This window comes from Globicephala melas, chromosome 11 (assembly GCF_963455315.2).
Source record: "Globicephala melas chromosome 11, mGloMel1.2, whole genome shotgun sequence".
In the NCBI taxonomy this organism is placed as follows: domain Eukaryota; kingdom Metazoa; phylum Chordata; class Mammalia; order Artiodactyla; family Delphinidae; genus Globicephala; species Globicephala melas.
The window spans coordinates 72,134,146-72,158,319 of NC_083324.2; the positions used below are offsets into that span (position 1 = coordinate 72,134,146).

Below are 24,174 nucleotides of genomic sequence, written 5' to 3' on the forward strand. Positions count from 1 at the left end.
CGGCGTGGGGGGAGGGACCTGCGCGGCCCCGCCCCCTCATCCTCCCCCTCCCTCCTCCCGCTCCCCCTCCCCCAGACACTGCCGCGGCCGCCGCAGGAGCCCGGAGCTCCAGCCGCCCAGCGACTCCCCTCCCCCTCCCCCAGCCCCGCCCCGCCCCAACCCGGGGCTCCAAGCCGGAGCTGAGTCTGCGCCTGGGGGTGAGTACGAGACCCTTCCCCAGCCCCCTCTCTTTTCTTTGAGGATCCCACCACCACCCAAAGAAAAACCCCGGTCTCAGCTGCGCGTCCCCTCCCTTCAACCTCCTGCGGGACCCAGAGGTGCCCGGGCCCGCGGGACCAGGGGTGCCGCGCGCTGCCTCCAACCCCGCACCGTCCTGAGCCTATCATGTGAGTGCTCCGACCCCTGCCGGGGGTCCAGAGGTACACCTACCTCTGTCCCCACCCCTCGAGAGATCTGAGGGGTGGGACCCCCGCCCCCGGCCCCCTAGCGCCACTCTTCTCCCACCTGCCCGGTCCAGGTGCGCGTCCCCTCCGTGGTTCCAGCAGCGCCCCATCAGCCGCCGCCGCTGTGGGGAATCTGCCGCCCCCGCCCCCGAGTTTTGAATTCCAGGGTCTCCAAGTCCAATGTCCTCGGTGTCTTTTATCTTTTCTCCTGCTCCAGGGGCCGAGTACCCCAGAAGCCGGCCCGGGGCAGGGATTCGGGCTTCGGCAAGGGCAGGGTTTGCGAGGCCGGCCGCTGCCCCCGGTCCGTCTGGGGACTGGTCGGAGGACTGGGGAGGCGACTGGCCCCGGGAGTGTGTCCTCTCCTTGCGCCCCATACAGTACAGTTCATTCATGAGCCGCCCGGGCCTGCGTTGGAGGGTGCGGTGGGGAAAGGATTCGGACTCGGAACCGGAGTGGGGCAAAGGCCCTGTTGGGGGGAGGGGGGGCGGTGTGCTTTGTTCTTCCTGGCCTGCTGGACCACCTAGGGAGGACAGTCCCAAAGCTTTGGCGCCTTCTTCCCCAGAAACGAAGGATGCTTGGGAAGTGGAGAGGAGAGGTCAGAGGGGCCGGCTGCCCTTGGGGCTCTGTGCTGCCTCCTGCCTGGGTCCCCTGGGTGGAGGTCTGGCCGCTCAGCACTCCACTTTCCTGGAGCGGGGGAGGGGGGCGCACAGGCGGGAGGGCCAGGACTTCTGTACCCAATACTACTCTCTAGCCTCTCCCTGGGTCTGCAGCAGCCCAGGAAGAGTAAGGCCACCCTAGCCCCTCCTGAGGAGGGGCCCCCAGACCTGCCTCCCAGGAACATGTGAGGAGGGGAGTGACAGTGTCTGTCAGGCTTTCAGCGGGGGGCTGGGGGGGTGGGGTGCTGGCAGCATGACTGTCCTCCAGGGTACCAGAGGGTCCAGGCCCTGGCATGCCCCAGGTGGCACATGCTGGGGCCTGCTGTTGGCTCACCCAGTTGGGTCTTGGCCTATGGGTGGGTGGGTAGGGATGTGTCAAGGCAGAAGGCAGGTGGTGAGTAGCTAACAATCCCCTTCTGGACATCCTACAAGTTCCCTCCAATTACAACAGTTTTGGAGACCTGGGTTCAAATTCCAGCTCTGCCATTCTTTAGCTGTACGACCTTGACAAGTTACTTAACTTGTCTGAACCTTAGTGTCAGTTAAAGAGTATGTTTACTACCATCTCCTTACGAGATTACTCATGGGCATCAAACTAGATAGTACAGGTAAAGAGCCTGGCACCCTGCCTGTTAGTGGATCAATAAGAGCTCTCTTCCCTGAACTTCTGACCCATCCTGGCATCGCACCACCCTCCCGTGCCCCCACCTCCCAGCCTGCTACAGATGGATCAGTTTGTTTGAAGAGTTTGGAAACATTCTCTGCCACTCGGTGGCAGAGTCCTGAAAGCAGTGTAAGCCCTTAGGTCTAGACAAGAAGCCCATCCGGACTGAGGGGTTCTAGCATATTAAATTCTGTTTTATTTTGCTTTTTACCAGTTCTCCTTCATTAAACCAACCCCTTTTATTCCACACTTTATTGATAACAGTAGCTAATTTTTTTAGAATCCATTTGTACCTTGAACTGTGTTAAGAGCTTTACCTAAATCATCTTGTTTCATCTTCAAAACAACCACATGACTGAATTATTATCCCCATTTACAGACGAAGGAACTGAGGCCCAGGGTGGTGAGGTAGTGTCGCCAGGTCAGAAGCCAGATCTGTCTCATCCTAGAGCCTGTACTCTTAACCACCAGGCTCTGTTGCTGGTCCCCTACACCAGCCTCAGAACCTGAAATCACAAAGCCAGCGTGGAAGGTCTGTGAGCTAGAAGCAAGAGGGAAGGCAAACAGGTAGAAATAGGATGTGGCATTTTCTCCAGAGCTGTAGGTGGCAACCCCCAGCCCCCAACCACCAGTATCCTGATGGAAGTGGCTCCTCTGTTGGCCGAGGCCGAAAAGTGCGGTGGTTGAAAGCATGGGCTTGAGCCAGGTTGCCTAGGTCCATATCCAGATCTATCACAGACTAGCTGTGTGCCATTGAACAGGTGATGTACACTCTCTGTACCTCAGTGTCCTCCTAGTGTTGTGATGGGGAGTAAACAAGATAACATTTGTAAAGCACTTAGAACAGTGCCTGGCACAAAATACGAGTTAAATAGGTATTTGTTAAATGCATTCTTTTCCTACCACTTTTATCCTCATTTGTGGATGCATTTTTGACCATCTCTCTGAAGTTGGTAGGGATGAAGCATTAATATTTCTTTGTTACACATTGAAAGACTGAGGCCCAGGTTACATAGTAACAGAACGAGCCTCCGTCTTCATCTCCTCCCAACAGACCACACTGCCTTCCCATGATCCCAAGCCCTAAATTAAACCTTTCCTAATAACTCTTTAAGAAAAAAACTTTTAATTTATAGCTCCCTCCCCACCCCACCCCCACCATGCAAACACTTCTTGATGATAAAGTAACCATCAGTTAGCTAGAAATAAAATCCTCCATCACTTTCCCTGCACACTTCCAGCTAAAGCCTCAGTGTCAGGCTAGAGAAATTCTGGGATACCACTGCTCAGGCAACCCTGTGGAGTGGATAAACTGCCCCTCTTTCCCCCAAACATTTTGCCTCAGTCTCTTCCCTTCTCTCATCTGCTCTCAGTGAAGGCTTTGAGAGCAGCTGCTCCGGGTGAAATTGAGCCCAGCAACCCCGCCTCCACAATTAAGAGCTTGGAGTACCCTGTCAGCAAGCTGAGCCACCAGCCCTGGCTCCACCCTTTCCTGCCCTGTGACCTCCCTGTGAGTGGCTTCTCCACTGGAGTCCCTGCTTCCTGCCCTGCCAAATGGGGAGTGTGCCCTGCCTTCCTGTTGGTGCAGGTGGGAAGAGCAGTGCAGTTGCAGAGGGGAGAGTGCTTTGTGACTGTAAAGAGGGAGGCAGCAGATGGACCTGGTGACTTCAGTTACTAAGCACGTACCTGGACCCTCACCTACTCTACTGGGTCCCCTTATGTAGGAGCTCCCAGAATGTTCCACCTTCCTTGGAGTGGAGAGGATAGAATGGAAGGGGGATACTGCTCCAGGGGTTTGTACCCATTACATTCTGGCCTGGTGGAGCCTTGGAGTTTTGGAGAGAAACAGGCAAGGAGTGGGTATGGGCTGGATCGATTTCTGGAGTGCATTAGAGTTGGGACTTAAGGGAGGGGGGACTTGTGTAGAGGCCCCCCAGTTACCACAGCAAGATACCTATACCTACCTTTAACCTTTCCTGGTGCACCTTATGTTTACATACCCAGGCTCCCAGACACACCCACATACACACCCCCACTTAGAGACCAACGACTCTCTTCATTTCCATGGATTGCCATGTAGTCACCCAGCTCTCCACCTCCCACCCCACACACACACAGATACACATATCAACACAAGTTTACACACCTAAACACACACATTCTCACAGTGCTGTGGTGTTCCCTAGCCAGGGAACACGTAATGAGTGTTCATCGAAGCTTCTGTAGTCTGCAGAGTCCTGTTCTAGGCACATCAGAAAAGCATCAAGGTGCCCTGAAGAGTGTTAAAGCTCTAGAAAGAAGTTGACCTAGGTTTGATCCCCAGGTCCCTTATTTTATGAGCAGTATGACTTCGGGAAACCTACTTAACTTCTCTGAGCCCCATGCCCTCACCTTAAAATGACAATGACATCCAACTCTGGAGTGTCAGTGATTAAATGAAAAATGTATATATTCTTGAAACAGTGGGCGCTCCATACATGGCACCTGCTACAATTACTAAGTTAATGGTTTTTTTTTTTTAAGGCAACTTGGGCTGGAAAGGAAGAGGGAGGCATAACACACAGGGCAGTTATTCCCTTAGCCTTCCTAACCCAGGCTTTTCAGAGACTCCCTGGAACCAAGTGAGACACACAGACAACCCCAGCTTCCCTTCCATCTGACAGCTAGTGCGTCTTGCCCTGCAGTTGAAATGTTAGGAAGAGGCAGGGGCAAGTATGGGATTGGTGGGCAGGAGAAACCTTCCGAACCACCCCCGGGGGCTGGGGGACGCTTGCTTTCCAGAGTTGCAGTCACCAATTCTATGTTTGTTGTTCTCTCTCTTTGCCTGGTTTCCTTTCTTTCTTGCCCTGCAATTGAAATGTTAGGAAGAGGCAGGGGAAAGTATGGGATTGGTGGGCAGGAGAAACCTTCCGAACCACCCCCGGGGGCTGGGGGACGCTTGCTTTCCAGAGTTGCAGTCACCGATTCTATGTTTGTTGTTCTCTCTCTTTGCCTGGTTTCCTTTCTTCCCTGGGGACCCCACGCACACACACCTACAAGGCAGAGCTTCAGTGTTGTCAGCAGAAGGGGCCCTCCAGTAGGATGGGGGTGGGGCCATGGTGCCACGGCCACACTTCTCCTCCGCCCCAGGAGCCTCCCCAGAACCGGGCTCAGCTCGGTCCCCAGGCACTTCCAGAATCCAGGCATCAGGCTGGCTGCCCCTTTCCTCTTCCTCCCTACCCATCCACCAGACCGTAGAGGGCTGGACAACCAGACAGTGGCAGGGAACCAGGCCGGAGGACACTACCCTGGCTGCAGGGGGCTTGGGCCAGATGAGAGGCCCCCACCCACTCTCCCTTCCTTTGCCAATGGAGAAGCTCGCTGCAGGGCATGGCATTCCCAGCCTGCCCTGCTCCAGGGGCGGGAGCAGGGCACTCTGGGAGTTGTAGTCCTCACAACTCAGGTGCAAAGAAAATTGGAAAGAGGTGAGGAGGCTGGAGGGGGGGGAAGGTGTAGTTGCTGCCGTGGCCCAGGAAAAAGAATGAGGGTAAACAGGTGTAGCTGGGGCGAGTGAGGCAGGTCACACAAACCCAGAAGTCCTGCTTTTTTTTTTTTTAATCTCTCAGAGATTACTTTTTTAAATAAATTTATTTATTTATTCTTGGCTGCATTGGGTTTTCGTTGCTGCAGCCTGCACGCAGGCTTCCTCTAGTTGTGGCGAGCGGGGGCTACTCTTAGTTGCAGTGTGTGTGCTTCTCATTGCGGCGGCTTCTCTTGTTGCAGAGCACAGGCTCTAGGCATGTGGACTTCAGTAGTTGTGGTGAGGGGGCTCAGTAGTTGTGGCTCGCGGGCTCTAGAGCGCAGGCTCGGTAGTTGTGGTGCACGGGCTTAGTTGCTCACAGCATGTGGAATGTTCCCGGACCAGGGCTCAAACCCGTGTCCCCTGCATTGGCAGGAAGATTCTCAACCACTGCGCCACCCGGGAAGCCCCAGAAGTCCTGCTTTTTAATGGACTTCCCACTCTGACTCCATCCTCAGACCCCTACTCTGAGGACAGAGGGACAACTCTAAAGCTGAACATCTTATTTTGAAGCCAATTATATTGGGAAGATGATTAACAGAGTTGAAAACTGAACAAATGAAACCATGCCATTTTTCTAATAGGGGTAGAAAGAAAAGATCAGGATTAGGTAACTGGCTCCTGACCCATCCTCCTCTGGTCTAGAGACCCCTCCACTTAGACCTAAGAACCCTCCCCATCTTCCCTCAGGCTCAGCTCTGCCCCCTGCCTGAGACAGACAGAGACAGAGGCAGAGAGTTTGTGTTGGGAAAGAGAGAGAGGGAAGGGAGAGGCGATGTGTGTGTAGGGAGGTAAATGCTAGAGACTCACAGACAGCTTCCAGCTTAGAAAAACCAGTCTCCCTAGTCCAGACCTGAGCCAAGTTCTCTAGATCCAGGGTGGAGTTGCATCCCGAGAGCCAGTGAAGGTAAATCCATGTGACTCAACCCTCTCCTCCCCAGGCCCTTATCTCCAGAGGCCACAGCTTCCACCCACCCAGGCAGCCCGGGGATCTGCCCTCACTGTCCCCTGCCCACGCCCATCCTGCCGGAGCCATGAACAGAACTGTGAGGGGGACAGGGGCCGAGCCCAGCTGACTGCTCTGCCCTCTTCCCAGGAGGACCATGCGGCAGTAGCAGCCATGCTGCCCTTCCTGCTGGCCACACTGGGCACCACAGCCCTCAACAACAGCAATCCCAAGGACTACTGCTACAGTGCCCGCATCCGCAGCACCGTCCTGCAGGGCCTGCCGTTCGGGGGCGTCCCCACCGTGCTGGCTCTGGACTTCATGTGCTTCCTTGTGAGTGCCCACGTGCCACCCTCCACCCTTGGCACTCACACCCTGTACGTAGCTGGCCAACACCTGCAGCTCTAACCACTCTCCCACCTGCCCCTGGCTCCCCAGGCATGACTGCAGGAGGGAATGCCCATCACCCAGCCCAAGCCTAGCCTCTGACCATTCTCCCCAGCCAGAGTCATCCCTTTCTAAGACAAAAATTCTGCCCCTCTGCCCTGCCGTCCCGGCTAGTCCAGGGGGTGAACAGCCTCTCCTCCTGCCAACCACCCCCTCCTTCCTCAGGCACTGCTGTTCTTGTTCTCTATCCTCCGGAAGGTGGCCTGGGACTATGGGCGGCTGGCCTTGGTGACAGATGCAGACAGGTAAGGCTCCGGGACCCGCCGCTACCCCTGCACACAGGCTTGCGTGTGCACGCACATGCGCGCACAGCACACGTGCACCCACACATCTCGTCCACACTCCTCGGGGAGAGGAGGAGAGCCAGCCCGTTCTCATCCTCTTTGGTGGGGGGATGAAGAGGGACTGGTCCCAGAGTGGGCATGAGGGCCCACAGCTGGGCCTTTGTCCCTTGCCAGTCCCTGGAGACACACCCCTGCCCCCGCTAACCCTGTCTGTTCTCTGTCCCCAGGCGCCAGCGGCAGGAGAGGGACCGAGTGGAACAGGAATAGTATGTGGGGCAGCAGCCCCCTCATCCCCACTAAACCAGCTTTCCGTTTTCTTCTCTTTCATGCTTCTCTTCTCTTCCTGCCACGTTGTCGGTTTCTCTTTTCAGCTTTCTCCTCTGCAGGCTCATGTTCGGATTAACGCAGGTGGTGTGCTTTGCAGAGCAGGGGGCTCCCCAGCTTGTCTCTGCCGCACTCCCCCGTCTCTCCCTCTGGCCCCCAGCCTGGGAGAAATCCCTCCCCTTGTGCCCCATACACGCAGGCCTCAGCAGTCCTGGTTCGCTGGGGTGGGGGAGCCATCCTCCCGAGAACCCACAGTATAGTCGTCCTGTTGGTTGCAGAGACAAGATTGGGTGTCTCCGGTGGCTTCTCACCCCCTAACAGCTAGTTCTTCCTATTCCAGGGTTCCCTGCTCACCCCTTCTGGAGGCCTGGGAGGGGGGCTGCCAGAGAAGCTCTGAGTCTGGCCTTCTGTGTCCATCACCGTCTCTGTCTATAGGCCTGGCATTGGAGTTGCGGCAGCTGCTGGGGTCAGGGAACAGGGAGGGTGGAGGACACCCCCCCAGCCCCCCTCCCCCCCGGGCCTCCTAGGGCTCTCCTGGTCCAGCCTGTCCTTCACCACACCCCCTCCACTGCCCTGTGCCCGGTGTGGGATCTGTGCCCCCATCCCCCACTGGTCAGCTCCGGAACTGCAGGGCCAGCTCACATTCTTCCTTCAACCTCCACGGGGTGCTGATGAACACTACCCCCTCCCTTCACCCCCATGCCCTGCATCAGTGCCCCCCAGGTCCCCCGGGTCCCCTGAAGGGAAGGGGCGGGTTTAAGGGAGGCAGGGAGAGGGCAGTCACTCATCCCCGCTTCTGCCTCTGTGCTTTCTGTGCCTTGTCTGGACCCTGGAGCTCTGGAGTGGAAGCCCACCCACTTCACCTGGCTCCCCAGGGACTCGGACTCACCAGCTCTCTGATCTCTCATCTCCCCACCCCCAGTGTGGCCTCAGCTATGCACGGGGACAGTCATGACCGGTATGAGCGTCTCACATCTGTCTCCAGCTCCGTCGACTTTGACCAAAGAGACAATGTGAGTGCCCTCCCCCCAACTTCTTATCACCCCTTCCTCCAGGGAAGGTGGGCTCAGCAGCCTGTAGCTTCCAGCGTTACGGAGTCAGGGGCCTATGGAGTGTGGCCTTTTCCTCAGCAAGGGTAATGCTTGTCCGAGAGCCACGGGGTATCCCCTGAACCCAGAACTCCTGGCTCTGTCTTCTATGGCAGCCTCCAAACCAGCATAGGTTGAACATCTGTGATTTCTAAACGTCATTTGCCCCGATAGAGTTCTGTGCCTGCCTCCAGTGATCAATGCTAAGGACGACTGTTTCCTTAGATGTGGTTCTAGAAGTAACAATGAGCCTTCCAGGCCCACCTAGCAAAACACACAGTCCATTGTGCTGCTCAGAGGTGGCAGGCTGGCAGCCCCTGTCTGCCTGGGGCCAGCTGACCTGCTTGTAGGTTGGAGCTGAGGGGCAGGGGCCCCTGTAGACAAGGCATGTACTTGGTGATGCAAGGGGACCCCAGACCCCTTTCAGGTCAGACACCACACTCCTGCCTGGCCCTCTGTCATCCTGCCGGGGTCAGAACTCTAATCCTGGTCAGAACCTAATCCTCAGGCCCTAGGGTGGCACTGATCAGTCCAGCTTAGGCTGTGGGCCCTGGGGGCGGCAGCTCCTGTAGCCGCCGTAGCAGAAGCCCGTCAGCTTCCTGAGTTGGACTCACACTGGTAAGTGGCAAAGCGAAGCTATCACCCCTGCCAGCCAGCGGTGTCCAGATGATCCCCAGACTCAGGTGATGTTGACAACAGGTGGCACAGTCCTGCATTTTAGCTGGAGGGCACCTCTCTCCCTCATCCCGGTAGGAAGTTGAGGGAGGGTCTCCCTGTCCAGCCCTGCCCCGCGTATCCCCACTCTGCCCTGAGTGGGGTCTCTGTCTGAAGACAAGCCTGGGGGCTTGAGAGCAGGACGTTGCAGCTCACGGTGACCCTGGGCTGGTCCCTCTGGGGCATCCTGGAAGGTAGGTGCAGGACCTTGGGCAGCGTAGCCCACCGCTCTGCTCTTGGCAGCCACGTCGCAAACTCGCCACGTTAGCTGCAGGCCTGAGGTCCCTTCCTAGAGCCCTGAACCCCACCCATCCCCACCCCGGCCCACACAACTGCAGGACTTTCTCCGGTTCTGCCGCCCCCTTGGGTGTTTGTGGGGATCTGCACTCTGGGCACGAGCGTCCGCCGATGACCCCCTTTGGCCTTGGTCCTTTTTCTTCTCTGAGGGCTGGCACCTTTCCTGTCCCCTTCTCTGGGGCTGAGCTAGTTTCTGTGGGGACTGTGGGAGCTGTGACAGGTGAGCCACAGCCTGCAGGTGGGTACGAGGTCGGGGTTGGCTGGAGGGCAGGCTTGAGGGGGAAGGGAGGCTCGGGCTGGTGGGGTGAGGACTCTAGCCTATAACCCTCTGTCCCCACAGGGTTTCTGTTCCTGGCTGACAGCCATCTTCAGGATAAAGTAAGTGAACGGTCTTCAGGCTCTAAAGAAAGAAAGAAACAGAGAGAAACTTCAGACCTGTCATCTCCCTACAAAGTCCAGAGACCAGCAGCTTTGAGGGCCTTAGCGCTCCTAGCCAGCCCAGCACCCTCCTGCCTGCTCCAGGGAGCCAGGCCCCCGCTGCTCCTCCAAGCCGGCCTCGCTTTACCCCCTGACAGTCTCCTGTGCACCCGCCTGCCTGGGGTCCTGCTCTGCCCTCAGCTCTCCCCACCCCTGCCACCCCATGAGAGCAGGGGCTCACGCCGCCACCTCAGAGCCTCGGGCAGCTAGCGGGTGGGGGCATCAGGCAGGCTGGGAGCAGCCAGCCCGCAGCAGGCAGGAGCCAGTACCCAGCAGGCAGAGGTCAGGAGATGGAGCCAGAGTGTGGCAGGCAGGCAGTGAGCCCTGAGAGAGGCAGGAAGCGCGGACAGGTCAGCACCACCACCGCCCTCGGCCCTGGGCCCCTGGGGCCCCTCCCCAAGTCTAAAGGGCTTCGCCGGCACCCCTAAAGCACCACTGCTTCTCAGACCTCCCTCCTCCCTCCCGCCTCTGCCTCTTCCTGCCACCATCCTCGTCCTCCCTTTCCAGATTATCCTCTTACTTCCTTTTCTCCCCATTCCTCACTGTTCTTCCTCTCTGCAGTCTTCCTTCTTCTTTTCCTTCTTTCTTTCTCCCCTTCTTTTGCTTTCTTCCCCCCTCATCCCTCTCCTCCTCTATTTTCCCTTTCCCTCCCCTTCTCTCTGCATCTTTCCTTTTTCTCCCTCCCTTTCCCTCTCTCTCTTTCCTCCCTCCCCTCCCAGAACATGGGGGACCCAGAGCCCCCCCTTTCAACTCCGTCCTGCTGCCAGACTGGCAGGGGCTAGGGCGGACGTGGGCTGGGGTGGGCAAGGGCAGGCGAGCCGAGCGGCCCCTCTGTTGCCCTGGTCCTCACCGCATCCCTCTGTCTCCGGCGCCTGCAGGGATGACGAGATCCGGGATAAATGTGGTGGCGATGCTGTGCACTACCTGTCCTTCCAGCGACATATCATTGGGCTGCTGGTGGTCGTGGGCGTCCTCTCCGTAGGCATCGTGCTGCCCGTCAACTTCTCAGGGGACCTGCTGGGTCAGCGAGGGCCAGGATGGGCAGGGCGGGGAGAGGAGGGGGCAGGAGGGGATGTGCCCTGACCTCACCGTCGTCCTCGCCCTCCTCCCACCCCCCAGAGAACAATGCCTACAGCTTCGGGAGAACCACCATTGCCAACTTGAAATCAGGGTAAGGGTGGGAAGCTGGTCAGTGAGGCCTGAGTCTGCGGCCAGAGTCTGGGTGGGAACAGGGAGGAGAGGAAAAAGGGAGTGTTCAGGGGAGAGATGCTGAGGCTGCAGAGATGGCTGTGGGTCCCTGAGGGCTTAGGATGGAAACAGAAGGAGCAGATCCCAGGGATGGCCAGATAAAGAAGAGCCATGTGCAACCCTGGGCCAAGGAGGGCTGGTTGGTGATGGTTGGAGGGCAGTATAGCCAGCAGGTAGGGCATGAAGAGATGACTTCTTGGGGACATTTCAGTTGGAATGGAACAATCTTGGCGTCTAGAGGATGTGGGGTGTGGGGCCCGCCTTGGGAGGGCGTCAGAAGTGCTCTAGGGGCCCTGTACCAGGGTTTAATTAACAGCGGGAGGTTGCGGGTGTCTGAGAGTGTTCCCAGCCCCCGTGGCTCCATGCACCCCTCTGCCCTCCAGGAACAACCTGCTCTGGCTGCACACCTCCTTCGCCTTCCTGTACCTGCTGCTCACCGTCTACAGCATGCGCAGACACACCTCCAAGATGCGCTACAAGGAGGACGACCTGGTGAGTGGAGCAGAGCCCAGGTCCGCGCCCAAGCCCAGCCCCTCCCCTTCCCTCCAGGCCTCTCCTGCCCGAGTCCTAAGGGGTATCGGCTGGCTGGCTCCGGGTGAGGCCAGCTGGCTTTGAATCCTGGCTCAGCAGCTCAGGATTCCTCCGCCCCCACCATCCTGCCAGTTAAGTTACCTCTCCCAGCCTCAGTTTCCTCATCTGTGAAATGAGAGAACAGTCCCTCTCCCGAGGTAGGTGGGGGTGAGGTGAGGCCGTAAGGCACCGGGGCAGGAAATACCTGCGGCGGGTATTACGGGAGTGATTGTCCCTCTCTTTCAATATTCACTCCCCAAACCAGTACTGAATGCCCACTGCATGCCACCCACTGTGCTGGGGCCTCACAGCCTGAGGATCTGAGAGCAGAACCTCCTCTTCCCACTGTGTAACCCCTCAGGGAGCAAGGGGCCTGGGGCTCTCACTCTGTTCACTGCCTGATTTCTATTAGAAACACTCCCCCTGCTTTCCCTGGGCCTGGCTTCTCCCAAGGCCTCCTCCTACTCCTGTCTGCTCCTCTCTGCTCACCTGTTCCCCACCCCTCCCTGCATTCTCCCGGATCGGAGCCTCAGGAAGGCCAACCTGCCCCGTCTCACCCCAGGTGAAGCGGACTCTCTTCATCAACGGAATCTCCAAATATGCAGAGTCAGAGAAGATCAAGAAGCATTTTGAGTGAGCAGCTCCTCCACTCCCACCCCTAGGACCTGTGGACCCTTCTTTGCTTTCCATCTCCAAGAGCGTCCTCACACGCCTCTCTCTCGGGAGGGTCAGGGGCTGCAGTGGGGGGTGGAGGTTAGGCTAAGGAAGAATTCTCTGACTCCAGGACGGTCTAGCACTTGGGCTGGACTTCAGAGCCCTCAAAGAGCAGGAGAAATACTTGAAAAATGAGTCCCCTGGGCCTCTCCTCCTGGCTTGAACAGGGTCATGGAGTGTCGACCCCAGGTCCACGGGCCCTTGGGGTGTGTGGCCGTCTCAGAACTGTGCATGGCATTCCAGAGCTTGTGTGCAGACCAGCAGGGAGAAGCTCCCCGGCTTTCAGTGGATCCTCAAGGAGCCCAGGAGAGCCTGGACTGCATGTTCTCCGAGACGCTCTTTAGCTGGAAGTCTGTCTTAGTGAGGGGTGGATATACACCTCCAGGTGGCCAGAACAGTGTACAGGATTAGGAATCCTATCACACATCCATCTGTCCATTCAGCAAACATTCTCAGGTGCTGTTGAGGTCCCTGTGATGGCCTGGGGACTATGAAAATGAGTACGAGGCCAGCCAGCTCTCGGGGCATCCGTTGATCCGGTACACTGTCTATGGTACACTTACTGTGTGCTTCATCCCAGGAAGACAAAGAAGAGCCGGGCTTGATCGGTGGGGAGCTCACTGTCCAAGTTGTCTGTTTCAGGGGTCAGTGGGTGATTTTGTTTAGGAAACAGTGTGATTAAAATTAGCGGTCAGCCTATGAGCAGGGGTTGGGGAGACGGCAATCCTGACTGGAGTTTTTAGGGTCGGTACAGTGAGCATTACGGAACAGCCTTTTCATTGACCCGTTCATTCCACAGCACAGTGGATATTTACTGAGCACCTACTATATGCAGGCTGTTGGCCCAGGCCTGGGTCTGTGGTGCTGAGCAGGACGCAGCCCTTGTCCTCGTGGAGCCCCTGGCTAGCTGTCAGCATCAGGCAGGGTCTGGGGTCCAGGTCTGCAGTCTGTCTGGGTTGGAGGACTGACCCAGCACAATCAGGGGTTATCCTGTGTACAAAATCAGGGAACCTGTGTGGTGGGGATTAGGGGATTAGAGATTAGTCGGGTGAAAATGAGGGCTCAGCCTGCCACAGGGCTAAAGGCCCTTCCGAAGAGGAACCCTAAAATGGTTTGAGCAATAGCAGTGTCTGGGGAAAGGTCTGAAGCCTCCTGGGAAGTGCTTTTCAAGGACCCCGTCCCAGATTTAAGTTTCCAAATTCTCGTGGGTTTGGTCCATCTTGTTACTTTAGAACCATGTCTCCTGAATCTTTAACACTTGGTATTTCTTCTTTAAAAATTAAAAAAAAAGAAAGAAAAAGACAGGGACTCAGTTTAGATTAGGGATTAGGATCAAGGAGCCCTGTGTGATCAGGATGAAAAAGGAAGCGCTCCTCCACTTAGCCTGCAAGCATCACTCGAGCCCTGCCAGGTACCAGGCACTGAGAGTCTATCTGGTCAGTCTTAGGTCAAGGTGGGGTCAATCTCGGGTCAGGATTTCAGGGTCAGTATTGGGTCTGGGTTATGGATCAGTTTGGGTCAGGGTAAAGGATCAGTCTCCGGCCAGGGTTAGAGGTCAATCTCGCGTCAGGTTTCAGGATCAACCTCTGGTCGGTCTTGGGCCAGAGATCATTCTGTAGCCCAGGGTTGTGGGTTGGTTGGGGTCAGCTGATGGTCAAGGTTAAGTATTGGACTGTAATCAGGTCTTCTAGGAGCAGGGTTAGGAGAACAAGCATGCTAGAAACAGTTTCTCTCAACTTAAAGTTCACAGCCCCAGACCAGAATCAGGCCACAGCCGTGGTGTCCCCAGCACCCCGTAGGTATACATGCCCCCGCCTATGTGCGTACACTCCCCCCACTCGGATAAGCATGAGGAGGAATTTCGAAGTTTTATTCTCGGGAACTGTCATTTTTGCAGACTCAGAAAGAGGGAGCTTGCATTGGGGCTGTGTGTCTTGAAGGTGATGATGGGGTCACAGGGGAAAGTTGGGGGCGGGTGGGCAGGGTCCCTGCAGAGGATGATGGTGGACTGTGTTTCAGGGAGGCCTACCCCAACTGCACGGTTCTGGAAGCCCGCCCATGTTACAACGTGGCTCGCCTGATGTTCCTTGATGCAGAGAGGTAATGGGGCTGGGGGCGGGGGCAACGCCCGAGGGCCCCCTGCCCTTTGTGGAGGGCATCTTGGCTGCCACTCAGGAACCTGGCTCCCCTTCCAGGTGTTTCCCGGGACATTTGATTTTCCACGCCTCGTGGCATGCAGGATCTTAGTTCCCCAACCAGAGATCGAACCTGTGTCCCCTGCAGTGGAAGTGCAGAGTCTTAACCACTGGATGGCCAGGGAATTCCCAAGGGGCGTTTGATTTTAATTCACCCCCTGGAGTGCCTGTCAGTTCAGCTCTGGAAAGAGCAAGGCCTGGAGGTTAGAGGAAAGGGGCCCACTGTCCCCACCCTATTTGAGGACATACCCTTCCTCAGCTACAGTGTGGGAAACTTAGGCCAGACTATAGGAAGCACTTCTGCCCCTCAAGGGATGGTGGGGAGACACTGGGCTGGGGACACGTCTGAACTGTGCATCCTAAACAAACCAAAAGAGTAAGGTGGCCCCTGTCCTTGGGGAGTGGACTGCGTGACCCCCGAGCTGGGCTACTACCCATCCTCCAGCCAGACCCAGTTGGGCAGTAGGTGACCGGGCACCTGGATCCCACAGGAAGAAGGCCGAGCGGGGAAAGCTTTACTTCACAAACCTCCAAAGCAAGGACAACGTCCCCACCATGATCAACCCCAAGCCCTGCGGCCACCTCTGCTGCTGTGTGGTGCAAGGCTGCGAGCAGGTACAGGGTATCCTGGCCTCAGCTCAGGCCTCAGGGCCCCGAGACTCCTGATGGGTGGGGGGGAGTTGGAAGGTCCCGGGGAGACAGGTCACAGTGAAGGTGGATGCACCCCACGGTGGGGCCCGTCCCACATCCCCAGGAACACGCACACGCACACGCACGCACGCCTTGCACATAAATACCCCAAGGTGAAGAGACTCCCAGAGGAAGCAAAGCTGGGGTGTGGACCGCAAGCAGGTCCCCATCTGTTCCTGGAAGCCCTAGTCCCATTGTTGGGCTTGCCCCCTATCCCTACAGTGACCACGTTTTCAAACCCCAAATCAGAAGAGGTCAGCCAAGAGGACAGCTTGCTGTATTTACTAGCTCTGTGGCTTTAGGCAAGTTTCTGGACTGCTCCGTGCCTCAGTTTCCTCGTCTGTAGGACAGAGCTACTTGTCCCCACCTCCCAGTGTAGTTGTGAGGATACGCGAGTGGACGGAGAGCTTAAAGCAGTGCCTGGGCTGCAGTCAGCTCTGGGCAGTGCCCGCTGGGGGCTGCAGGGACCGGCGGCTCTGACCAGGGCCCTGCCTCACCCGACCTGGCAGGTGGAGGCCATTGAGTACTACACGAAGCTGGAGCAGAAGCTGAAGGAGGACTACAAGCGGGAGAAGGAGAAAGTGAACGAGAAGCCTCTCGGCATGGCTTTCGTCACCTTCCACAATGAGACCATCACCGCCATGTGAGCTCCACCCACCCGCCCCGGCCCCTAGGGACTAGCCAGGGCTCCAGGTCCCAGGTAACCGTGCCCCCCTCCCCCAGCATCCTGAAGGACTTCAACGTGTGTAAGTGCCAGGGCTGCGCCTGCCGCGGGGAGCCCCGCTCCTCCTCCTGCAGCGAGTCCCTGCACATCTCCAACTGGACCGTGTCTTACGCCCCTGACCCCCAGAACATCTACTGGTGAGCAAAGGGGGATTGCGGGGTGGCTTCCTGGGGCCGGCATGGGCTCCAGTGGGGAGAGGGAGGCCCTAGGTATCGCTGGGGAAGGATCAGGCGTCCAGCCCTGGAGTGACGCCTCCGGACCTTCCCAGGGAGCACCTCTCCATCCGTGGCTTCATCTGGTGGCTGCGCTGCCTGGTCATCAATGTCGTCCTTTTCATCCTCCTCTTCTTCCTCACCACCCCGGCCATCATCATCACCACCATGGACAAGTTCAATGTCACCAAGCCCGTGGAGTACCTCAATGTAAGGCCCACACCCCGACCCTCCACACTGTGTCCCCAAACGCAGATACCAGGCCCCAAATCCCTCTTGGCAGCGGCAGGCGGGGGGTGGACCACATGCCCTCCAGTCCAGCTCCTGTTCCGCTTTTCTAGCCCAGCCCCGCTAAGAAGGTCCCACACGACCATGGGCTGCAAACCCCTCTGTGCACTTCCCTTGGGCTCCCTGCCAGCTTCCCCCTAGGAGAGGCCTAGAGGGGCTCTGAGGGAAGAGAGAGCCTGGGTCCATTCCAAACTGATCATGTGACCTTGAACAAGGTCCTTCTCCAAATCCTTCGGTCTCTCCAACCAAAGAGTGAAGGGTCAGACCAGACCAGACCCTTGGCTTCCAAACTTGGATTCTGATGGCCTTCATCAAAAGGAATCTTACATGAAACCCAATGTAGGAAAGCGAGGTCGCTCAGATGACGATGGGTGTGGGGGCATTTCTGCTGCTCTCCCCTCGCCTCTTTTGCAAACCTCCTTGGAACCTCAAAGTTCATGAGAAGGCACTTTGAAAATCATTGAGTGATGATAGCATAATAGATAAGCCCCAGGCTGCCTGGGTTCAAATCCCCCCCTCCCACTGCTTACTAGCTAATTTATTGACTCTCATTTTGCTTCAGTTTACTCATCTGTAAAATGGGGTAATATCATTCACGTAAGAATTAATACATGAAAAGTACAGGATCAGTAGGTGTTCAGAGATGCTAACTACTAATATTATTCATGCTGGGATTGTACATATGGCCCTGGCCCCCAGATGTTCTGACATGAGGTCCTGAGCGCTGGGGGGCCCAGGGCTCACTGGGGGAGGGGGCAGGTAAGCAAAGCAAGCTGGGCCCACTAGACTACCCCCACCTGACACATTCTGCCCCCCTCTGCCCTTTGCAGAACCCCATCATCACCCAGTTCTTCCCCACCCTGCTGTTGTGGTGCTTCTCGGCCCTGCTCCCCACCATCGTCTACTACTCTGCCTTCTTTGAAGCCCACTGGACACGGTGAGACACCCCCTACACACCACGCCTCACTGCGGTCCTCCTGGGCGCACACCCTCTGCCCTCAGGCTCCCTGCTCTGGGCAGTCCCAGAACTGGCAAGGGAGGGATGGTGACCAGCATCCTCACCTGGGGAAGCCCCCCTCCTTCCCTCCTGGGACATCATACGAGCTGGGGGAGCAGGCATGGGGGCTGGCTCATCTGACCTCTGCCCCCCCATGTCCCCCACCCCAGCTCCGGGGAGAACAGGACCACCATGCACAAGTGCTACACCTTCCTCATCTTCATGGTGCTGCTGCTGCCCTCGCTGGGACTGAGCAGGTGGGTTTCGGAGGAGGGGATGGGAGCTGGGGTCCGGGATTGCCCGAGGGGGAGGGGGAGCTCAGGCTCCCCCCTCCTCTACAGAGCCGGGGGGGGGCCATGTCTGGGGGGATCCCCAGAGCTTGTGGATGGGCCTCCCCCTCCCCTGGTGTTCTGGGCCATTCCAGCTGCCCCACACCTCGCCTCTCCTCTCTTCACCCCTCCTCTCCTCCCCTTCCCTCTCCTCTCCTCTCCAGCCTGGACCTCTTCTTCCGCTGGCTCTTTGACAAGAAATTCTTAGCTGAGGCAGCTATTCGGTTTGAGTGAGTGACCGGGGTCCCCAGGGAAGGAGACCAGATGGTGGGGGTGGCTGTTCCCCCATGGGATGGTGCAACAAAGCTCCCACGCCTGCAGCGGGGAGGAGGAGGGGGCTTATATCACAGTCAGGGCCATCCCAAAGGTTGCCCCACGGGCTGTCTTGGGTGTATACGTGGGATGTCCCGGGGTCAGTGTTGGGAACCTCTCTGGATTCTGAGGTCACCCCCGAGGTGTATTTGGGGCTTTGGGGCCCGCACTTGGGGGGTTTCTATGGTGGGCTTTGGGGCTTGTATCCTGGGACTAACCATGGGAGTCGGGCTTCACCCGGGTGGTTCGGAGAGGTCTATGGTGGGATCTTGGTTGTACTGTGGGAGTGACATGGGGGTTCCTGGAGGTATCCCTGAAGGTCTCTGGAGGCACACCTTTGAGTATCTATGGAAGGCTCTCAGGCTCACACCTAAGAGTGCCTATGGGGGGCTCTGGGGCTCACACTTTGGGGTGTTTCTGGGGCACAAGTTCTGGGAACACCTCTGAAGTCTCGGGCTGTCATCCAGTTGTGCCTCTGCAGTTCTCTGGGAATCGCACCTTCCCCGGGAATCCCTGGGAGGGGGTCTTGGGGGACACGAACCTTGGCTGTTTTTGTGGGCACCAGCTCTAGGGGTCTTGCTCTAGGCCATCTGTGGTAACCTTGGGCTCACACTTGGGGTGTCATGGGTACTGACAAAGGCCCCTGGGCTTCCCCCTCTGAAGATCTCTGGGGTAGGTTCTCTGGAGCTTCAATTCTGGAGGTGTCCGAGGCTCACACTCCGGAGGTGACTCTGGGTTAAGGTCTAAGGCAGGGAGCCTTCTGGGTATTGCTGGGGGTCTTTGGGGTCACGGGGGGGTGGGGGGAGCCTCCGGCATCACACCCTGGACACTGGTGGCCTTAGGGGTCTCAAGCACTCTCTCCGGGGGTCTTTATGGGGCACAAGTTCTAGGGGTGCCTCTGGGCTCACTCACGCTGAAGGGGTCTGGGGCTTCCTTTGGAGGCATCTGTGGACCCTCTGGCGTCTGCCTCTGGGGTTCACACTCGGGGCACTGGGACACATGTGCTTTGAGGGCTGACCTGAAAGGTCCATGTGGAAGAAGGCACGTTGGGGGTGCTGGCACGCTGGCAGTGGGCAGGGGGCCACCGGGTCCCCCAAGGGTGCAGAGCTGGAGCACCCGGTGCCCGCAGGTGCGTGTTCCTGCCGGACAACGGCGCGTTCTTCGTGAACTACGTCATTGCCTCAGCCTTTATCGGCAACGCCATGGACCTGCTGCGCATCCCGGGCCTGCTCATGTATATGATCCGGCTCTGCCTGGCGCGCTCGGCCGCCGAGAGGCGCAACGTGAAGCGGGTAGGGCCACCCGGGGCAGCCGCGGTCCGCACAGCGCCCCCTAGTGGGCCCAACCAGAGACAGTGACCGCCGTGCTAGAGTGTGGGGGCGCCCGGGGTGCTGAGACTTGGACAGCGAGTTCCGTGGCCCTGGGTTACCCTCTTCCCGTCTGGGGCCTCAGTTTTCCCATGTGTACAGTGACAGGTTGACACAGCTAACCCTGTAGGCCCCCGCCAGTTCTGACAGTCTAGTGTTCTGTGATGGGGGTTGGGGGAGGTCTGGGTCTAGACCTAGGGTCCCTCTGCCCTAACCCCACACGAGGGCTCTGGGCATCCCATTCCCAAGCCCACCAACCTGCCAGCCCCTCCTGCCTCGAAGGCCCCTCCTAATGCCCCATCACTGCACCCACCCTGACCTCCGTCTCAGCCACAGACCCTCTCTCCATCGGCTTTGCCCTGCCCTGCCCTGGACATTGGGTGCCTTTTCCCCCCCGGCTTCTTTCCTGGCCCCCTCCCACTTCCCACCTGCCCTGAGCCCCTGCAGAGCGCCCCGCCGCTCCCGAGCTACCTCCCTCCCATCTCGCCCCCTGCCCTGAGCCCCTGCAGGCCGCTCCCAAGCTACCCTCCCGCCCGTCTCCCCCCCAGCATCAGGCCTACGAGTTCCAGTTTGGCGCAGCCTACGCTTGGATGATGTGCGTCTTCACGGTGGTCATGACCTACAGTATCACCTGCCCCATCATCGTGCCCTTCGGTAGGCACCGCCGCGCCGGGACCTGGGCCCTGCTCGGGGGGACCCAGGACCTCTCCCGCTCCGCTCTAGCAAGGCAGGCCACCCGAGTGGACAGGGCCCTGGCTGGGAGACCGGCCCCTCGGGCCTCCCGCCCGGTCCCTGGCTCAGTCTGGGGCTCGGCCAGGGGGGAGGAGGGGAAAAGCCATCTCAGCTCAGGCTGGAATCAGCTGGTGTGCTGGGCCCCTGGGCCAAGTCTCCCCAACACAGCCATGTTTGCTCACACCAGTGCCTTCACTCGGGTGGATATACTTGGACACACATCGCACGCCCACTGAGGTGTACGTACACACACACACACACACACACAGTCCTACACAGAATCCATGGGCACACTTGTACACAGCCCCGTAAACTCAGGAAAGACCTTTGGGTTTCAGCGTGGTCCTTACTACTCATGGAAATATCCTGCTGTAGCTGTGCCGTGTGGCCTGGGCAAGTCCCTCTTCCTTCTGAAGAAATTTAGCAAAGTTTCTCTTCACCCCAATTATCACCCCCACTGGTGGCCTCTCCTTTCCCCCCACTAACATCCTAACCCCTCACCACCCTCCCTGGTCACTGAAGGCTTCAGACTCCCAAACTAACTACCTTGTCCTCATTTGAAATTTCCCATCCCCTCAACCTCCAGGAAAATGGAACTCGCCACCTAATTTATACTCATCTGTTTAAGGGCAGAGATAGGAAGAACGCTATGGGTTTTAAGAGGATGCTTGCTGACCCAGACAAATGGATTTCTAATAGTAGAATTCCTAGGGAGGGGCTGCAGAGTGAAGGGGTTGAAGCAGTGGAAGCTGAGGTTCTGTGGTCCTGCGAGGGGCTTGGGGCTCTATTCTCTACTGGGCCTGGGGCAGAAGAAGGGGGACCAGCCCTTCAGTGACCTCAAAAGGCCCAGGACAACCCGTGACAGACACACAAGGGTCCGGCAGCTCGAGGTCAGGGCCCATGTGGCTTCCCCCAGGGCTCATGTACATGCTGCTGAAGCACCTGGTAGACAGGTACAACCTCTACTACGCCTACCTGCCGGCCAAGCTGGACAAGAAGATCCACTCAGGGGCTGTGAACCAGGTGGTTGCTGCACCCATCCTGTGCCTCTTCTGGCTCCTCTTCTTCTCCACCATGCGTACGGGTGAGGGCCGCCGCCCACCCTCGGGGACCGGTGTGGGCGGTGGGCAGAGGAGACTCCCGCCAGCGTCGAGGCAGAGCAGGCCACGGGAGGCCACGAGGGCCGGGGGTCACAGGCCCGGGGCCTGGGAGAGGCCCCAGCATATGCGAGTGTGGGAGTGCGTTCAGAGGGGGCAGAAGCCCGTGGGACGGGGACCCGGAGGAGAGGTAACGGCCCTTTCTCTGCCCGCCCCGACACCAGGGTTTCTAGCCCCCACGTCCATGTTCACATTCGTGGTCCTGGTCATCACCATTGTCATCTGTCTCTGCCACGTCTGCTTCGGACACTTCAAATACCTCAGTGCCCACAACTACAAGGTGTGGGGCAAGGGGGGCAGGGAGGTGGCCGAGGGCAGAGTCTCAGCAGGGTGGGGTTGGGGGATTGGGAGCTGAGGGCAGGGATGCCAAGAGAGAGTAGGGTCGTGATTATGGCTGAGGGCCAGGGCATTCCCCCCATTGCTTGACTCGTTCTGGGCCCCTCAAGATTGAGCACACGGAGACAGATACCGTGGACCCCAGAAGCAATGGACGGCCCCCCAGTGCTGCCGCTGTCCCCAAATCTGCGGTGAGTGCCCTGCTCCGTGGCCAAGTGCGGGGAAGAGCCTCTGGTGGAGATCCAGCCCCAAAGCTGGGTGTGCCATTAGTCATCCGGAAAGGGAAGCCTGTTCCAGACCCCGGGCCGGGAGGGATCTGGCTTCAGCAGCTGGGGGCTGCCCCACCCCGCCCTAGGAAGAGGGTGACCGCCCCTCCCCTCTCAGGCCATGAGGTCCCCCCTCACCCCTTCCCCACGAGGGGCAGCTGTCGACCCTCACCCCCACCCTTCTCCCCCTTCAGAAATACATCGCTCAGGTGCTGCAGGACCCAGAAGTTGACGGGGATGGGGATGGGGGTCCTGGGAGCTCAGGGGACGAGCCCCCGTCATCCTCATCCCAAGATGAGGACCTGCTGATGCCGCCTGACGGCCTCACGGACGCAGACTTCCAGTCTTGTGAGGACAGCCTCATAGAGAATGAGATTCACCAGTAAGGGGAGGGAGGGCCCTGGAGGCCACGCCCTGCCCCCACCCACCCCGCCCCCCCCCCCCACGGACACTAAAACGCTAATAATTTATTAGATCTAAAGCCCCTTCCTTCCCCATCCCCTGCTTTCATTAAGGTATTTAAACCTGGGGATTTCATCGCTCTCCCCCACCATGGAGGGAGGGAGGGAACCCCCCAACGTCAGTGAGGAGAGCCCCGAGCCGGCCCCGGGGCAAAGAGGGGTGTGGACAGGGTTCCCCCCAGATCAGTGCCCCCCTGGGCTAGTAGTATGATCAGGAAAGGGTTAATAAGAGCCAAGGGGGATACTGGCTGGAGACCTGCTGGGGGCAGGTGGATCAGGGGCTGCCCCCCCAGTTCTTACCTCCCTCCCCCCACCAAGTCCCCCTGGAATCTTGCACTCCAGGGAAGTACAGCCTCCAGCCCCTAAGGGGTTGCATGAGAGGGGAGGGGGTGCGGAGCGGGAGGAAGAGTCAGACCCCAAGCCGGGGGGGGTGACCTGGGGGTGGGGGGTGGGCGTGGCTGACACTGGAAAATGGGGTTTTGCACTGTTGTTGTTTTTTTTTTTCCTTTAAAATAAAAATGGAAAGAAAAACTCCAAGGCAGGTGTCTGATTTGCGCTGCTGCCCTGGACACATGGCTGGCATCCGACCACCCTTCTGTTGGTCTGGAGGACCTATGAGGTCAGCATCCCCATGTGACCTGGGCAAGAGACTTCTTGTGTGGAGCCTCAGTTTCTCCATCAGGGAGAGGAGAGAGTAGCAAGAGGGGCCTGCTATATTCACAATGCCAGCCTCTCCACCACCCTCCCCCTACGTCCCTGTCACCTCTGCCTCTACCCCCTGCCCTGAGGAAATTGTGGGACCACTCAGAATGAGGAACAGGGACATGGGCGCACACTCTGAATTGCTGAGATCCACACAAATGGAACAGAGATTCAGGGGAGAAAGGCCGTGCAGAGCCACAAGTTCCACACTGGTCCCGGAAGGCTTCCTGGAGGGGGACGATCCCAGGACAGCTGCTTCCAGAGAGGCAGCTGCTCTGGAGGGGGAGAGGCAAGAAAATAGGGCCACAGTCGTCGACCAAACACTGTCATTATTATTTGTTGTCATTGTTGATGCAATTTATTGAGTGGTTATTATGTGCCTGGAATTACACTAAGTGACTTCTATGCTTTTTAAAGCATTTACTCCTCAGAGCTGTCTGTGATGTCAGGCGTGGGTTTGTTGTGAGAGTTACATGAGATAATATATGTCTAGTGCTCACTTGGCCCAGTGCCCAGCACATGGTAAACACCCCATAAACGTCAACTGTAATTAATACTATGCTCATTAATAGGACCTACAAAGCAGGTGTGGTTTTCCTCTTTATATGAGTGAGGACACAGGCTCAGGGAGGGTATGGGGTTTGCCCAAGGATACCAGCCTGGGAGGGATCTCGGAGAGTTTCTCCTGAGGGAGACTGGAGAGGGAGGGAGACTGGAAAGGGAGGGTCTCCAGACCCTCAAGTCTGATCCATCCTCTAACATCCAACTCAAATTCACTTTCTAAGAAATTTCCTGTGACCATTGTAGCCCACCCTCCAGAGGCCCACAGAGTATACAGCGTGTATAACAGGAGCCAGACGACCTGGACTCCAGTCCTGGTTCTGCCGCCCACTTGCTGTGCATCCCCAGGGGAGACACCTCTCCTCTCTGGACCTGTTTCCGTATCAGTAAACTCAGGGAGCATGACCAGGTGAC

General features: G+C 58.0%; 1 protein-coding gene across 2 annotated transcripts; it reads left to right on the plus strand.

Annotated features, from left to right (window-relative positions):
* The first annotated feature begins 64 nt into the window (after positions 1-64).
* On the plus strand, positions 65-22,922 carry TMEM63B (transmembrane protein 63B). 2 transcript variants are annotated; one of them, XM_030870585.2, is made up of 24 exons: positions 65-197; positions 6,419-6,601; positions 6,881-6,960; positions 7,227-7,265; positions 8,246-8,336; positions 9,763-9,800; positions 10,778-10,920; positions 11,019-11,070; positions 11,531-11,639; positions 12,280-12,350; positions 14,451-14,531; positions 15,118-15,241; positions 15,826-15,959; positions 16,040-16,177; positions 16,309-16,462; positions 17,371-17,477; positions 17,708-17,794; positions 18,031-18,096; positions 19,308-19,470; positions 20,094-20,199; positions 21,194-21,361; positions 21,599-21,714; positions 21,881-21,961; positions 22,231-22,922. In XM_030870585.2, exons 2-24 carry the CDS (start codon positions 6,443-6,445, stop codon positions 22,420-22,422), a joined length of 2,499 nt encoding a protein of 832 aa, XP_030726445.1. In that variant the 5' UTR covers positions 65-197; positions 6,419-6,442; the 3' UTR covers positions 22,423-22,922. The 2 variants fall into 2 exon arrangements, with proteins under 2 accessions (XP_030726445.1, XP_060163267.1); XM_060307284.1 differs by lacking the exon at positions 7,227-7,265.
* Positions 22,923-24,174: the final 1,252 nt, after the last annotated feature.